At 37.9% G+C, this 17051-nt stretch overlaps 1 protein-coding gene across 4 annotated transcripts in view; it reads right to left on the bottom strand.

Moving 5' to 3' along the window:
- PPP1R13B (protein phosphatase 1 regulatory subunit 13B) overlaps positions 1-17051 on the bottom strand; it is a 61070-nt gene that overhangs the window by 3527 nt on the left and 40492 nt on the right. The window contains exons 1-12 of one of the 4 annotated variants that reach the window (XM_086463365.1): positions 15592-15771; positions 15268-15369; positions 14066-14240; positions 13486-13682; positions 11553-11717; positions 10457-10637; positions 8593-8748; positions 5166-5335; positions 3839-4340; positions 2521-3287; positions 806-943; positions 598-731 (exon numbers count right to left, since the gene is read on the bottom strand). In XM_086463365.1, the coding sequence (XP_086319491.1) occupies positions 598-731; positions 806-943; positions 2521-3287; positions 3839-4340; positions 5166-5335; positions 8593-8748; positions 10457-10637; positions 11553-11717; positions 13486-13682; positions 14066-14240; positions 15268-15369; positions 15592-15702 (2798 nt within the window). In that variant the 5' untranslated portion in view covers positions 15703-15771. Of the gene's footprint in view, positions 1-597; positions 732-805; positions 944-2520; positions 3288-3838; positions 4341-5165; positions 5336-8592; positions 8749-10456; positions 10638-11552; positions 11718-13485; positions 13683-14065; positions 14241-15267; positions 15772-17051 lie in introns of those variants that run through there. The other 3 variants (XM_086463363.1, XM_086463364.1, XM_086463366.1) reach the window with 3 other exon arrangements.

Here is a 17051-nt window from a genome sequence, read left to right as displayed (position 1 = left end):
TTGTCCAAAGCCTGCCAAGCAACTGGATTCCAGGGTTTACCTGACACCAGTAGAGCCAGACATTACAAAGCAGATGTTAGAAAAAAATGACTGTTTTCACAGCTTACAAAGCTGCTGGGTATAAAAGGGTAGTTTCCAGGATGAGGAAATTTGAAAGGTAAAACAAAGGTGAGGGCAAAACAGATCAGCACAGCGAGGTTTTGCATCCCCTCTAAACGCTTCAGAAGTGCTATAGCCACCTGTAGGGCCAGATTCTTCAAGAACACCAAAATCTGTGGTGGGTTATATGAAGATGAAACTTAAATTAACTTTCGTCATTTGATATTTCCAGTTTAATTATATCAGCATCTGAACAACAAACACAACGACACCACTAAGTAAAACCAGTGTGCAGTACGCTTCGTGATTTAAGGGTGCTTGCACCCGAGGGGAGTGCAGGGTAACCCTGCATTTGTCACCACGTAGACATTAGAAAGTGCTCGTTTGCTGGGGGTAAAGGGGAAGGAAATTGTTCCCAAAACAGGTCTTGACTGAATTTTGAGTTTGCATCAAAACGGAGTTTCTCCCAGATGCTAAGTTACAAATCTTGACACTTACCACCCATCGCTATCTGCTGCGTTTACATTTACACCAAAATCAAGCAGGAACTTCACGATGTGGTGATGACCAGCACACACTGCATTATGCAAAGGTGTAATTCCTTCGTCATTTGGTTTACTGGGATCATCAACCTATTGAAAACAAAGTAGTTCAGCACATTTTTCCCCTAAGTATTTAAAGAGGTTGCCACTGTCCAAAAGCTCACCTCATATATGATTCGTTGTACAAGATCAAATTCTCCCTCCAAAGAAGCGTCAAGGAGGAGGGCCAACGGATTGAACTTCACCCTCAAACCATGGCCTGTTCTTTCTGAGTTCGGTTTCTTCAAGTTGGTACGTTTTGTCTGAGTAGAGATGAAGGTTGGAAGGCATCATTCCATGGTCAGTACTACAAATGATTCAGTTACTTTTAAACTAGATTAAGAAGCCCATCCTCCTTAAATGGCAATTAGCACTATGCAAATGTTTCTATTACAAAGTCTCTTAAATAAAAGGCTTGATATCTTACTAGGTCTTACTCAGTTGAAAAAAGAAAAAGTATGCCAAGTAGTTCAGAAGCTTCTAATTAAAGGCAGTGAGTACAAGGGACAAAGTACTGAAGTCAGTGGTTTTTGAGCACCACTATCTTAATGGTGTCTAAGCTGAACGTGTTGCTGTGGATTGTCTGAGACACTTGCTCAACACTTGCTCAGACTAGAAAGCATGGCACCATTAAGCCTGAGTAGCTGTCTCAGAGGAATCTTTGCCTTGGATCACCAGAAGTACCTGCTGTAGGTCAGTACTGACAAGTTACAAGTTTTGCTGTGGGAAAGTACAGAACATGAAGCTATTGTACGTGACATTCTAGCTGGTGGTATCAGAAGAAGCATTCTCAAGATCTGAAACATGTTTAAATGTGTGTTGAGAATATTCTGAATCATTCACATGTGTCCTTGTTCGTTGCCAGGAAAAAAAGAAATCTATTATTAATTATAGCTTTTATAGAATGCTTTTAGTCTCTAGCACTGAGATCCATTTTCATTTATGCTCCTATTTAGTGTGGCTATTTCAGTTTGGAAAAATAAACCCCTCGCAGTTTAAGTAGTATCTGTTGCTGGTATATTCCATTCTCCCAGGAGTATCCTGGCCCACATGTGCTCATGGAAAACGCACACAAGGCCTTGTGCATGCTGCAGTCAAGTTGTCAGAGGAATGCAAGGTCCCGACATGAATCAAAAGGAGGATCTATTCTTTGAAACCAATGTTACAGCGAGTCACATCAATAACTGAGGATAAAATTCAGTTTTCTCCCTATTTTCAGTTCTCCATAGGCTGTAGATTTTGGTCATGACAAGTACTGAAAAGATTTTGGTGCAGCTAGAGGAGGGGCTTCAAAAGCAATTCAAGTAATGCGACAAGCCCATTGGAAGAACATTTCTGCTAAAACAAGTCAGCTGTGTTGCTGTTAGTGTTGGCCCTGGTCTCACATCTCCCCTGAGAGCAAAAAAGGAGTGTGTTCTCCAAGAACAGTTATTTCAGCTTGCTTGCAAATTAAAAAGCTTCCCACTGACATAGCTCACCCTTAGTTTCATACCAATAGCTGTCTTTGTAGGCCCAGGGAAATAAAAAAAAAAAAATTTAATGGAATCTCACATTCCAGAATTAGTTGTACAACAACAGTATATCCCAAAAGAAGTTCTACAACCTGAAGTACATACACAACCTCCTGGTGCCTGTACGTGTATGTTCCTCCTTCTACAGTAGTAGAGAAACTAACCCATCAGAATTCTCCTTGGGGCACCCCTGGCTGTCGTGTCCTTTTGTATCATGAAACTTTAAGTGCAAACGTACCACTTAGCATAAGCTTACCATCGTCCAGTTATGCTTATTCACACAGCTAATTCTGCAGTTCACAAAACTGTCTCTTTGCTTTGGTACTTACTGGAGGAAGCGGAGGAGGGAGGGCAGGTGGCAAAGGCGCTTCATCTTCTACTGGAGAACTGACCTCAGGCGTGGGACTGGGTGACTGTTCAGTAGAAGGAACTATAGCAGGATTGTTGTTGTTATCTTCAGTTGTCTCGGGTGTTTGATTTGTTGTTTCAGTGCTTATCAGTTCCTCAGTAGCAGGAGAAGGTAGTTCATTATCATTGGCATCTGATGAAGGGGGTGGCTCATCAGGAAGAGGAACTGTAGGCTGCACAGAAATAGGTTCTTCGATATTGCCATTGGTACTAGCGTTACCATTGTCAACATCTGCCAAGATGCCTATGAAGTCCTGTGGATTGCTCGGCTGGTAAAAAGGAGCACTTTCTATTCCTCCAGCAAGAGTATTAAAGCGCTGATACAGTAACTTTTGTATATTTGGTCCACTTGGGCCTTCTGGTTCAGTGATAGAACTACGCTTTTTTAAGGGCCTAGGAGCATTGGCCAATTTTCTTCTCAGAGCTTCAAGGTCAGCATCACTTTGATATCGTAGGGGTGAATGCACAATAGGTGTGAGCTTAGTAGGACTGAGAGGACGAGGAATGTTTTCCACATTGCTGTTTTCACTGGATGGTGGAACATTTTCCAGCTCTTGATCTTTTTCAGAGACTTCAGTCTGAGGCTGAGATTGTGGCTGTGGGGAAGTCTGGGCAGGCAAAGAACCGTGAAGGAATGGCAAGGGCGAGGGAGAAGTCGAACCAGATTGTAATACAGGTTTTCCATAAACTGAAAAAAAGAAGATAGGAAACAGTGAAGAACTGTTCTCAAATTACATAATAAAATATTTGCAAATAAACCACGTATGTCTCTCTTGCTACTTGTTTGACACTAATACAGAAAGAAAAGAAATCAAATTAATTATATTGGAACCAATCAAAACAGAAATAAATACTCACCTGTTGTTGATGATGATGCTTCCTACAATTACAAGCTATAAGTAACACCCAGAATGTTTGTCCTCTTTCATAAGGAAACACCGAGAGGAGAAAAACTCCCTTCTCTAGACACTTTTTTCAACTCGTTTCTGAAAGTATTGGTAGAGTATCCAGACTGTATTGTTCTAATGGCACCTTGTTTTAAATAAAAGGTAATTGAATGTATACTTATCACCCCAAAAACATATGGGATCATTTAACTGCCATGCTGCATACACAAAAATCTCTCTCCTCACAGATTCAGAGAAGTCTTTCAAACTGATATGGAAAACAACCTAAGCCCAATAAGCAGATCTTAACCGTCTATTTCAAAGGAAAAAAGTAAAGCAAAATATATTCTACCTGCTTTTACTGACTTGTTTAAGGTATTGTATACAGCTTGTTGATAATTCTTTGGTGGTGTTGCTTGCTGAAGATACATGGAGTAGATGGAACTGGAGTTCACTGTCTGTGGCCCTTTCCTGGGAGACTGAGGTCTTGATCCTTTATCAGCTAGAAAAGGTCTGATTGCCACAGTTAAAGGGAGTTCTGGCCTGCCATCTCCTCCTGGAAACAAGGGGGGACCGGAGGGTTGATACGTAGGGCTGGGAGGTACAGAAATTCTCTGTTGAATCTGTTGCGAAGAACTGGGCTGATGTACATTGCTTGGCGGAGGAAGCGGAACAGGTCTTTGCCGATTTGTTACGCTGGTGCCAGGTCTGGGCAGGCTGCCATCCTTCCTTCTTTCTAGAGAATTTGTAGAACCTGTTCCTAAAGGAACTGGACTGGGATAGGTCCCATAGTTTTGAGGCAACTGCTTGCTTACACCAGGAACTGTTGGTGGCACCTTCCCCAGGTCAAGACCCTATATAAGAACAATAAGTAGTATACTCCATTTAAAGACTTGTGAACAAGAATATTCCTCATTCAACAAAACATACTAATAATCTTGTGTGACAACGGAGTCAATATGAACAATTTGTGTTCCTTAATCACTGGGTATGATTCTAGTTGAATTTATCACGAGACCTCATCACGTGGCAGACAGAGGCCACTGTTTAAACCTTCAGCTATAAAACATTAATTTGAATCCAAAACTATTTGCACGCTTTCAAAGCCTGAATAAATTGTTCTAGGTTCTGGATCTCAGTATCTAGTTAATAATGTATTGGATAACATACAGTGTGATAACGGAGTTTACCAAAACTATTTAAAGACAAGGTCCTTATTCTTTAAAGATTACAGTCTTAAAGAATTCAACAGCAGTGCAGACAGGTAACGCCAGTGGACTCACTCAAGGATGGATTTAATGACTCTTTTTGTGAGAAAAAGAGCGCATTGAAAAAGTGGTAATCTACTCCAAGGAAAAAAAGAGTAATGAAGATTTGAATTTGAAAAACAGGAAGGCAGGGGAGATTATTAGGAGAAGCAAAGGGAGAGAAAAGGGGAGACCAGATATGCAAGAGAACATGAAGGAATACTGAACTACTGAAGTTGAAAAAAAACTGTAACGTGATAAGAACAGAAAGGAACAGGAGAAACACAAAGGTAATTTTCTTTACAACTTTTTAAATAACCATCAGCAGGGAAACTGAATGAGTATGTAACTGAAGCGAGTTCAGCTATGGAAGCCAAAAGGTTCATAATTTCAGCAAAATGGATCTATAAATACATCGCAGATGAAACCCACCAGCTTATCAGTACTTCCTAATACTGAAGTTGGCAAAGGCTGGCTGGATATAGTTCCTTGTTTTAAAGCAGTATCCATGCTTGATTCTTTCCAGTCAGTGTTGGAGATCTGAGGGGGTTTCACCACAGGGGTTGAGCTCTGTTTAAGTATTGGCCAATTTCCATCATTAGCTTTAAAACAGACAAAAATACTGTATTTAAGATAATCCACACCACTATTGTAAACAAGCAAAACAACACGTGAAATGGAATAGCTGAGATTACAACAGGATTATTTTGATTCCAGAAATGAGATAAATCACTATTAATGTTTGATTCAGAAATCAATACTGAAAGCCCAATCACTGCATATAGAATGCTATTCGTTACCCTTTGACAATCACATTGTATTGAAAATTTCTGTAGAAAAAAGACAGTTAACATTTTGGTTTGAGCGTTGCATGTTCTAGTATTAGAAAGCAAACAAGGTCAGAACAAAAATCCTTACGGAAACACTTCATCAACATCTCTTTTGGCACTATGCAGAGACACTGTCAAATTATGCCAAATGTTAAATCTACGTAAGCTCTGAGTGGAGACTTACTCCAAATTTAAACTATGGTTACTAGATTCATTCACTCATAACAGGATGTAAAAACTCATTTCAACAATGGGGTGGTACGAAAGCATATGCTCCTTTGCTGGAAGTGGCGGTTAACTTACCTTTTGTTTTTCCTTAACATACTCACCTGATTAGAACTGCCCCAGAGATTCAATTTTAAAGAAATTTATAAAGTCAGCTGACAACTTCAACTCACAGTGTCAAGATAAAAAGTCATGGGCTTTTGTCTTCATCATACACAAAAAGTCATGCACAGCTGCACATAAACTGAGGCAACAAATCCTTAACCAAATCCTAGATGCATTGATATTAACTGCACAAGACTTTAGTTTCTGTTCTCTAAGTAAGCAACAGAGTTTAAATAGCCTTGTAATTAGATGTGTTTTATAGTAACTAAATAGATCCCTGGTTAGATCCTAAGGCTTTGATTTGCCTTGAAAAGATTAAACTTCAGGTTTCTCTTACTCTAAGGAGACCAGAGATCATTTCTTCTTCCCTATTGCCTGTAATTACCTTAGTGGAGCACTTGAGATCAGTAAAGATGGCATGTAACATGTACCTGACTTTACTAGAGGATAACAACCAAAATGGAGGGGGAGGTTGTGTGTGTGTGTAGATTTACTGAGATTTCTGGTCCCTGAAAAATCAGGTATTTAACCACAAAGTTTCCCATTTCATTTTGGTTTTAAGTCCCTAGAAAATACAATCAGCAAGGCTACTTCTAGAATTCTTTGCCATCCTCTGTCTAGCAAAGTGGATAGTCTAAGAATAAGCTGCATAGGAACGTTCTAATGACAGTGAATTTAACATCACCACTACTTTCTATCCACGAGCCTTATCTTCTTCACTAGTATCCCTTTCCCCCATCTCCCCGGAAATGACAACCTGAAGATTTCTTGATATTTACCACCCAGTGTTATTACATGAGTGCAAGTTTACTCTATTAGCACATAAACCTATTTATAGGCTTGTTAAAATCGTATCACTTTTAGGTGAGAAAAAATAAAAAGTCATACCTCTGCATTTAAACTACCATACTAATTATTTCTTAATTATCTGTACAGACCATTCCTTAATACTACACACACTATATCATATTAATCTTTCAAATTCAGATGAACTGTGTTTGAACTCTGAGATATACTTACTTTGGAGCAAGAGTATTTTTGTGGTTCGCCATTTAAATAGGGTTAATATTTTTACACTGAGAATATAGTACGTAGTCCAGAAATCACTTGTCACACTTGCAAACTGCCAGGAAGTAGAGTAATGAGGCCTGGCTTTAGTACTGGCAACATCCAAGAACTGGACAAGTTGGGTTTTTTGTTTAGTTTTGATCATCTGGTTATCAAGAGAAAGACTGAAAGAGATGACTGTCTAAACACTTTGACCTTAAATAACGGCAAATTTTCCAAGCACACATTGAATTAATGTTTGCTGCACAAAATACACAGGATGTTCCCTAAACTCCAGTAAGATTATGGTTCAGTAAAACTTTTGTTTTGAAGGATCAGTGAAAGGTGTTATAACTGCTTCACATTAAACACGAAAGCATCTTTGCCCTAAGTTTAGCTATTAGGAAAACACTTAGAGAAACAACAGCAAAAATCCCAAAGAATTTAATTATCTTACCTGCAAGTGCAAGCTCACACTCTTCTATTAGAAAGACAGTTATACAAAAACTTTCTGTAATCCTTCAAATGCGAATATTGGCATGTTCATCCCCAGAGTCTGAGGTAACAGACTGGAAGTACATTCAGACTCTCTCCTTTCACTCCTCTGTTTCATTCTACTTCTATAAACATCAGAATGTATCTGTTCCCACCTTCATGCCCTTCATATTACAGTCTGGCAGACCTGCCAACTACCATGCATTTTCATAAGTGCACCTCTCACGTACTCCCACCACCCAAGCGGAAGCTCACGCACTTAACTAAGCCACTGTTGCAATCTGCAGCTGCAGCGTGTGGTGCCAGAGCCTGCGCGGCAGCCCCTGGAGGAGGCAGCCAGGCAGCACCTGCCTTCGTTGGCTTCAGTCAGACTGAACAGGTCCCAGACACTTGCCCATCTGATGGCAATGCCCTCCTGACAAGCCCTTGCTAGCTCTGCTCTCAGCCACCCCATAGCCATTGCAGTTTCTCCTCCAAACGTACCCTCTTGTCTGCCGCTTGCAGGACTACCTAACACCCACTGTGTCTCAACTCCCACCAGTCCCCTTTAGTATTTACATAGATAAAGACAGTGACATGCAGACACAAAAGGTTTTGTGCATTTTCTCCAATTTTACCTAAAAAATGTTTGTAGGTCTGGATCCAGGATACTTACTATAGCGACTGAAGTGCAAACCAAGTATAATGTTTTCGTCCAATGGAAGTCAGCAAGATTCTTGCTATTGACTTGGCCAGAGTGAGCTTTTTTCCCAACTCCATGGCCAGTGCAACATGGAAACACAAAGTTTCCCACAAAGCAACTTAAGCTAAAACTCTGTGTAATACATCTGTCTAATCTGAGATATACTAAAAAACATGCTTTGGTGATTACCATGAATTTTCTAATAACAATTAGAAAATTTCAAGGTTTTTCAGTGAAGAAAACTCATCCCTAGTATACTACTCCAGTACTCCAGGGATGAATTTACTGCAAATCTGTTTCCTTCAAAGATGAAAGGCAACTTCTCAACAATTTTACATTTCATCAGCATCTTCTGCATGCCAGACCACAACATGAGTTCTAAAGATACTGTTTAATATGCATCTGTATGCAAGAGCTCAGATGACCATATTAAAAACTGAGTTCTTAGCTAACCAGAGATTTTCTACGGACTCACAGTGCTGGGTGTCAAAGAGAGTAGGTGCCAGGCGGATGACATTGTGAACAGCAGACTGAAGAGAAGTGGGAGGTGACAGAATAGGATCCACTATTATGTCTAAATCAGAAACTTTCCAGGTGTCTGGAGATTTTTTCACACACCCACAGTCTGTCTCTACCGGACACACCAAGGCAGATCCAGTTACACAGAAAAAGAAAGAAAAAAAAAAAAGTGGTGGAAAAATTATAACAATGACAATGGAGAAATTAGAACAGGAACACTCAGATAATGAGAAACAAAAGCAAGACAGTTGAAAAAAACCTCTCAATTTCTTTTCTTCCTGGGAGCATAAAAGCTTCCCCTTACATAAATCTATCTTATAAGACTTTATTCAAGTACATTCAGAGTAATAAACGAAGTCAGTCCTAAGGTAGAATAATTACTTTTATAAAATCAAAAAGTTATCATTCAGAGATCTTGTAACCTCCTGAGGTAGGTCTAGAAGTGGGTATGTAGATCTTCTGAAGTTGATATTTACAAGGTAGCGAATTACTTTTAGTTGGTGAACTTGAAAGTTATGAGCTGTCCTTTCCCATATGTGGAAGATGAATCCACATGTCTGAAAAGAAAAGTGCTGCAAATCTGTCACTTCACCCTGCAATTAAGTCATTCCATATTCTTAAGACTGTTCCATTACACCAGCGATGGCATTTGTACAGCCTTTGAATTAAACTAAAGGTATTGTTAAATCACTAATATCAATGGGAAAGACTGGGGATTTTTTTTAAGTTCTGTTTGGACAGTTTCACTTCCTGACCTTTGGGTTTTTGAGAGGGGTATTTCTGTCATTTTTCCTACAAAGAGGTTCAGACTGTCTTCCCTCCATCTCTTCCTCCCCACTTGGAAGCATGCTGCAAGTTTTGCTGGAGTACTCAGTTTAAAATACTGGAACGTATGTGAATATTGCAGATTTGCTCTAGTGGTCATTGCTTATCTCATTTTTAGATCTCTCCTAGGAGACCAGGTAAAGTCCTGTGGTTAGACCCATGGGATCGTGCATTTTTGTCTTATGCGTGTTTTCCTAACCATTTCTTAAGAACTCTAATTTTGCTAAAATGTAAGCAGAGAGGTGAGCTTTGCCAGAAGGAGAACTTAAAGTACAAATGTCATGACCTGCTTCCTTCAGTCTCCAATGTAATTTTTTTTTTTAAAAAAAAAAGCATTTTATAATGTAGATAGAATTATTAATTATGGGAGACATGGGAGCCAGTTTTGGACACCAAGTTCTGGGGAGTACTCTGGAGGGGCAGCTCCTTCACTAATGAAGGCAGAAACCAACAAACAGCATCAACACTAAGGTTATTCCATTTCAGAAATGCTTCAAGGACCACAAATTCTCATATCTCAGAGCAAAAACCTCCCATTGTTTTATTCTATTTTCCTATTTAGTCTCCTTCTGAGAAGCAGTATTATTTTTACTCATTCACTACCTTTGTTTTACTTGACAAAAAGCAATATACCGTAAATAATTGCTTATAATACAGTTTGCCACAAAGTTGATTTTGTTATATTCAAACTCACAAACTAATTGAAAAGCTATTAAAGACAGAACACAGAATCTGTGCAGGAACATGTGCTCCTTTTAGCAGTGTACCAGCTAGTAAAATTTCAAAGAAAACAGTCTCCTAAGAAAAATTAATGGAAAGAGGCAAAACCACTTCATATCGAACGACTAATGTACAAGTCACAGAACAGTATCAAGACATCAAAAACTTGCCTCTTCCACACTGATTACGCCAACACTGGGTCTCCTAAATTCTCTTCTCTTTATTACTCCTTTCCAAACCATGCGTATTAATAAACAGCACACTTAAGTGCTTACCAGATTTTGATCTTCCATGTGTTGAGCTAGAAGCAATGGTGAGAGACTGCGGTTTAACTGGATCTACTGGTACAGCGTAAGTGCCAGCACTTGGAACTTGGATGTAAGGTCCTACTGCTGCCACCCTTCCTGAAGCACTCAAGGATGACTGGGGTGATGAAGTTCCATTAATACGATTCAACTAAAACCAAACAAAAACCAAAACAGACAAATTGAAACATGAACTTCCATTTAACCTAGGCATTTGTGCACGCACAGGAGGTCTAAATTTCATTATCTAGAACCATGCGCTGTAGCTAAGACACTTAATTAAGTTACCATGCTCCATGCCTATAAAAAAAAGCAGAAAGTACAAATTTTATTCCCTAAAATCAACACTCAAAAATTCAATTTCTCAGCCACAGCACGTATGTTTCTTGTAGAAACCTTCATCTGTGTAAGGACTCTTTCACTGTGCCTGTTAGGCAAATGGACTAAAGTGAGTTCTTAAATGATCAAATATGTATAGGTGGGTTTGTTTGTGGGTTTTTTTTGTGGTTTTTTGTGTGTGTGTGTGGTGGGTTTGTTGGGGTTTTTTTTGTTTGTTTTGTTTTGGGTTTTTTTGTTTGTTTGGTTGTTTTTTTTTAAAAAAGCAACACCTCCAGCTAGGAATACATACAGAAATCCAGAACTGATCCCTCTAGTCCTTAGATAAATGGTCTACAGTGCAACTGATTTCTCTTCAACGTTCCAGACAAGACTAACTTTACCAGACTACTTATATTTGTATCCATTTTCCACATTAGAAGATCAGTATTTTATAAAAAACAAACTTCTTAGGCTTTCATGCTTTGAAACACAGCCCACAATCACACTTTCCTTCCTAGCAATACAAACTACTATAATTTTTAATATAGTATGGTCCGTGCCATAAAGAAAAATAAAAGGAAACAGTTTTCTGGTATCTATGGAAAACCTTAAAACAGTTTTAAGAAGCCTGCTACTTCTAAAATAGGTCCTTCAGATATAATTGTATTACTCAGCTGGGAAGGATTCTATGTAGTTTTTATAGGCTCTTGATAAACTAGAGTGTGGCCCTTTTAACAGTTTATCTTACAGGAATGTTTTCTTTTTGACGTGCCTCAACTTTTTTCTTGTATAGTCGTTCTCGCAGCTCATTGATTCGCTTGTCCATCATAGCTACCTCCATGTTGCGTTTGTTTAAGAGTTCTTTCTGCTGCTGAAGCTTGGAGTTCTGCTCCTGGTTAAGCCTGTTACGAATCTTCAAAAAAAAAAAAAAGAAAAAGAAAAAAGCACTTGTTAGAAAAGCACTTGTTAGGACAGTTACTTCATTCTGTCTGTGTCAGACTGGTTTTTAATAGTGTTAAAAAACTCAAAGCAACTTGTTCTGATGTCTCCAATGTTATGCTTCCACACAGCCTGTCAAATAAGAATTTGCAACCATGAACAACTCTTAAAAAAAACAGCAAAAGAATGTCCTAATAAACTAGTGGATATCTGTTAAATACATGTAGGCTGCACCCCATTTATAGCAAATGGATTGAAGAATTAGGCATAAAGACATTTCAGAACTGAATTCTACCATGAAAAATTAAGTCATAGAAAATATTTGCTAAAAGTTATATTTAACAAAGACAGTTTGACTATCAGGAAAACTAAGTGATATAAAATTTGTCACAGAAATTATGCTATTGATTCTGTTTCCAGTTCCACATGAAACTTCTTAATGTCTGGATGGGAGGGTAACTGAACTGCTAGTGCAGTGACTAGGCACTGATTTTTCTCTCTACATGGGGATTAAACCGAAACCTTCACAGCAGGTTTCCAGTAGATGAGGGGATGGATTACCTTCATGGTTTAAATCAACCATGACAGTCTTCATAATTATTTCTCTTGCTTTCCCATTGGCATTTTTTCATACCTTTGATAACTGACAGTATTGTCCCAGAGTTGCAATTTTGATGGTAATGTTACGTGCAAAAAAATCCCTACGACAAATTTAAGTCTTGATAAACACGAATGGGATCATTGCAAAGCACAAGAGAGAATTCAATCTATTGAGCATCTTTGCACTTAGAAATACTCAAAAGGCAGATATACCTTGTATAAATAGGGAAAGGGGGAAAAAAAAAGAGGGAAAAAGGACCCTTATTCCTAACTCATGAAAACATGTGAGGATTAATTTGTATGTTGTATTTGTTCATGTAAATAAATGAGCGAGACTAATTTTGAAACATAAATTAATTTTGAAATATTAAATATATTAGAGCTGTTGCCTTGGTCACAATAAAAGTACATGTGTAAATTCAAAAAGCCCTCAAATCTTGATACATTGGCAAGCAATTAAGTATTCCATAACTTTTAAACATAAAAACTGAACAAAATTTCGATGTAAATTGAATATTTAATTACTCATGTGAGAACTACACTTTAGATGTAACAATCTTCCTTGGAGGAAGATATAGGATAGTGAAACAGGGAACACTGTGTGAATATACCGCAGCTGTAGTGCACCGCATAGTGCAATGAATACAGTGCAGCTTATATTTTTGACGATTCTGTCAAAATATGTTATTTAAATCTTAAGTATTTTGTTTAACTACAGCAGACATTATAGCTGTATTTGCAAAATATATTTTAAAATTACTTTTATTCACTGTCCATTTCTGTCTCCAAGTTAAGATGACATCTAAGTGAGCTTGCTACACCCAGTTTTTTGCAAAACAGAAAAAGTACTGACATGATTTTTTTGGTAATTATTATTTTTAAGAGAGATTAAAACAAACACTAGGTTACGTCAACATTCAGTATTTCAGTATTAGGGACTGAGACATGCCCTTCAGAACACTTGCACACTTAGTATCATTACATGCATGACCAACAAAAATAGTTTTTAAAGCTAATGAAATTCTGTTTTAAAGAGGGTTATATGCTAACTACAACCTCACACATTAACAGCATTCCAACACATCAGTTTTATGAGACATCACAAACTAAATGGCCACCCATAAGAGCACTCTGTTACTTACTTGTAGCTCTTGATACAACTTTTTTAATTCTACTGCTGCAGGTCCTGTCATTTGTCCATTGTAAGACTGGAACCCGTTCAGTTTCCCTTTCCTTAAATCCTCCAGTTGCTGAGTAAGTTGATCTACTTTTAACACTGCAGCCTGTAGCTCCTGCTGCTTTTCCTGGAACATGGCACTTATATGCTCAATTTCAGTTGCTAAAATTAACAAGATAAAAATTTAAAAAAAAAAATCAAGTAAAGCAGAAGTTATTAATTTAAGTCTACAGGTATTGATAATTACAACACAGTAGTTTTAAATCTAGTATATGGATCCACATATGAAATATTTATGTGTTGGGGATTTGCTAAGAGTCATAACATTTTCTAATACTTACAAGAATAGACTCATTCTGACTTCATGTCTAACTATATAAAACAAACAAAAAGTGCAAGTTTCATAGAAACACATCATCCTCTGTAAAACAAACCCCATTCTATCCGAAATCCTGCTTCAATGCTATACTGACCAGCAGCACAGCATTATTTGCTAGTCATGCAGTGAACAGAAATTGAATTAATCACTTGAAAATTCCACATACACAAATTGCCATTCATGATCTTGCTGTAGTCCACTTGTCCTCTCATGGCACGGATTTTTTTCAGCTTTGTCTCTTGGGTTTCAACACGTTCTTTAAGTTTTTGAAGCTTTTCACTCTCGGAAACAGACTGCTGCTGACGACGTTCTTGCTGCTTCAGGTAACGCAAACGTTGCTCCTGACAAAGGGAGGTTTTAAGACAACAGGTATCCGTTACCCATTTATTTAAAAAAAACATTAACTTAGAAAAAAACATCACTATGATCAGTGTTTTTTTTATTTTCAGAAGTTCAAAAAAGTTGTATCTAGTTAAAATATATATCAGTCCTCCTAGAAAAACTCTTAAGATTAGGTTAACAAACCTGTTTTAGAGCAGAGATTCAAGATTTTTTTAGACCAAATATCAAAGCTACACATATATACAAATACAGCCCTAGCCTGAACGCTCATTCGAGCACATCTGTGAAGCTTGCTCTGGCATTTGTTTTCTGACCTTTCCTGCTGTTGCAAAATGAACTCCCAATGCTGTTATCCAGCTTTCCAGAGAAGACCAAAGTATGTCCAACAGATCATTTTAAACAAGATGACCTACTGTAAGGTAACATTTCAGTTCTAATTAATAGTCCTTCTGCTGGGCAAACAAGGAAAATGTTTCTTTTTCTAATTTATTTCCATCAAGAAAGAACAACAAAATTGATAGGTTGATTCCTAGGTACTCCAAGCATCCAATGCATTCTGTATATTGTAACACCTACAACCACGTCAAAAACATTAAACCTACTCCCCACTCTGAAAACACACTTAGATTCTTAGATCTCTGAGACTTTGGAAATATAATAAATGAATACGTATGAAGTGGGCATATTCTATTACTATACTGAAGTGAATGACCTGCTAGAGATGAGCAAAGAGTCATGCTTAGTCTATCACAGACATGAAGTGGGCCTCACAAACCAGACAAATAAAACCTAGCAATATTTTTATAAAGGCATATGACTTGGCTTGACATAGGTCGTTACAGTACCATTTACACTGAAGTGCTGTATACTGCCTAGGTTAAGATTAATTTGGTAAAACAGTGGATTTCTCAAGCTCTTTCTTGAGCTTATCTAGAATGAATTAGTGTGTTTTTCTGTATCCATGAAACTTACGCTTGCGTATGTTGAAGGAAATTTTATTTGTTATGATCTGTATATAATTATTACCTTGGCAACCAACATTTGCTGTTGATTTTCAATCTGCTGCTGTTGTCGGGCAGCCATATCTTGAAGTTCAGAAAGCGTGAGCTCAACACGTGGATTCCCAACCTGCAGAACACAAAATATTGTATTAATGTGTTGATGTATATTAAGTGTTCTGATGATAGAAGCTAAATCTCCACTCCTCAGAGGAAGGCTAAAGCCTCCTCCCCAGTCCTCAGAGGAAGAATAATTATGGACATCTATGAAAAAGTAAGGAACCTCAGAGCAGAAAGAAAGGACACAGGCTATGCACATACTGAGCAGAAAGGACACAGACTATGCACATACCAGGGACAGAAAGAGACAAACCAAACAAGAGAAAGGAGGCCTTATACTATGTTTAACGCTGCTCTGGTAAGATGTTCTGTAGAACTGGTACACAGTACTGGTACAGCACATGTAGTAACACACACGCAAGTAGATATTTTAAGCAGTAATTGGAATCTGAAGCTTCTTTCCTCTCCTAACATTTTCAGTGTAAACAGTCTTGGCAGCTTTAACTGGCAGTTAGCATTATCTACCCAGTGCAGAACAAGACCACATGACAACCCTTAGATAAAGGTGGTCACTAAGCTCATATCCAAAGATGGTGAAATTTCCTGGCAGACTGAGGCATTTAAGGTAAGAATCTGTGAAACACAGTCTGTACAAAGTGAAGCAAAGTAAAGTTGATCCCCTTTGGATAAGTAAGCGGCTATTACCAAGCGAACTTTGAATGAAAAGACAAGATATTAGCCGGCTTTTATCACTCCTTTTGCATTTCAAAACTAACTAATAATTTACAAAATCGGGGTAGAAAGGCAATTACTGAAAATTATTTAAAATTTATATAATGCTGTGAGAATGTATGAGACCAAATATTATATGTTTTTAAAAACTACTGCATTGTTTCAGTATATTCATAGTTCTATAAACAAATATAATTTAAATCTATACATTACTTCAATTCAACCTCGTTTTTTTACTATGCAATCACAAGAGAGTGCAGTGTAACAAGACAAATTGTAGAAGCTGACACTTGCCAAATACCTGCTTTGCTACTCAGAAAACTAAAACCCACCACCTTAGAATTGCACAGTTTAACCAGAACTTCAGAGTTTTCACAGAAAGAGAACACCAGCCTTTGGAAAATTATGCTGGAAAGTTCAGAACAGCCCAACATCTGTTTCAAGGTATTTACATATAATTCAGTCAATTTATTGGATCAATGTAAAAGCCAGATTACTGCACTGTAATAATTCAATAAACAATGTAGTATTTTCATCAAACTACATGACTACACTACTAGTAAACCAAATTAAAATTACATCATTTCCTATCCCAAATATAGTCAACAGTGCTGAAAAATGAAAGACTTGGAAGTATTGATAAATAAAACTGTTTTGAATGTCTACAAAATGGAATGAGGTCTAAACAATTTACAGACATACAAAAAAAGAAAGGAAAGAAAAAAAAAAAAAAAAGAACCCCCTCAAACACCTCCCCACCCCAATCACTCAAGCATCAGACTGTGGGGATGTGATCAAACCTGACCCCAGAGGAAAGCTGATTTAGCTGCTCCGCTTTTCTGGGCCATCCCTACTGACTTTCAATGCAGTTCTGTAGTGATCTGGCCTGACAATACCATCCCCTGCAAGACTTTTACTTCACTCTAAGAAAAGTAAAATACTCCTCTAACATCTTGTTGACGCTGACGTACCTCAGCCACTTTGAATGGCTTGTTTCATATTCCTACATCAAATTCCTAC

This window comes from Leptosomus discolor, chromosome 3 (genome assembly GCF_034619465.1).
Source record: "Leptosomus discolor isolate bLepDis1 chromosome 3, bLepDis1.hap2, whole genome shotgun sequence".
NCBI lineage: Eukaryota > Metazoa > Chordata > Aves > Leptosomiformes > Leptosomidae > Leptosomus > Leptosomus discolor.
This window is presented reverse-complemented; position numbering and strand designations above follow the sequence as displayed.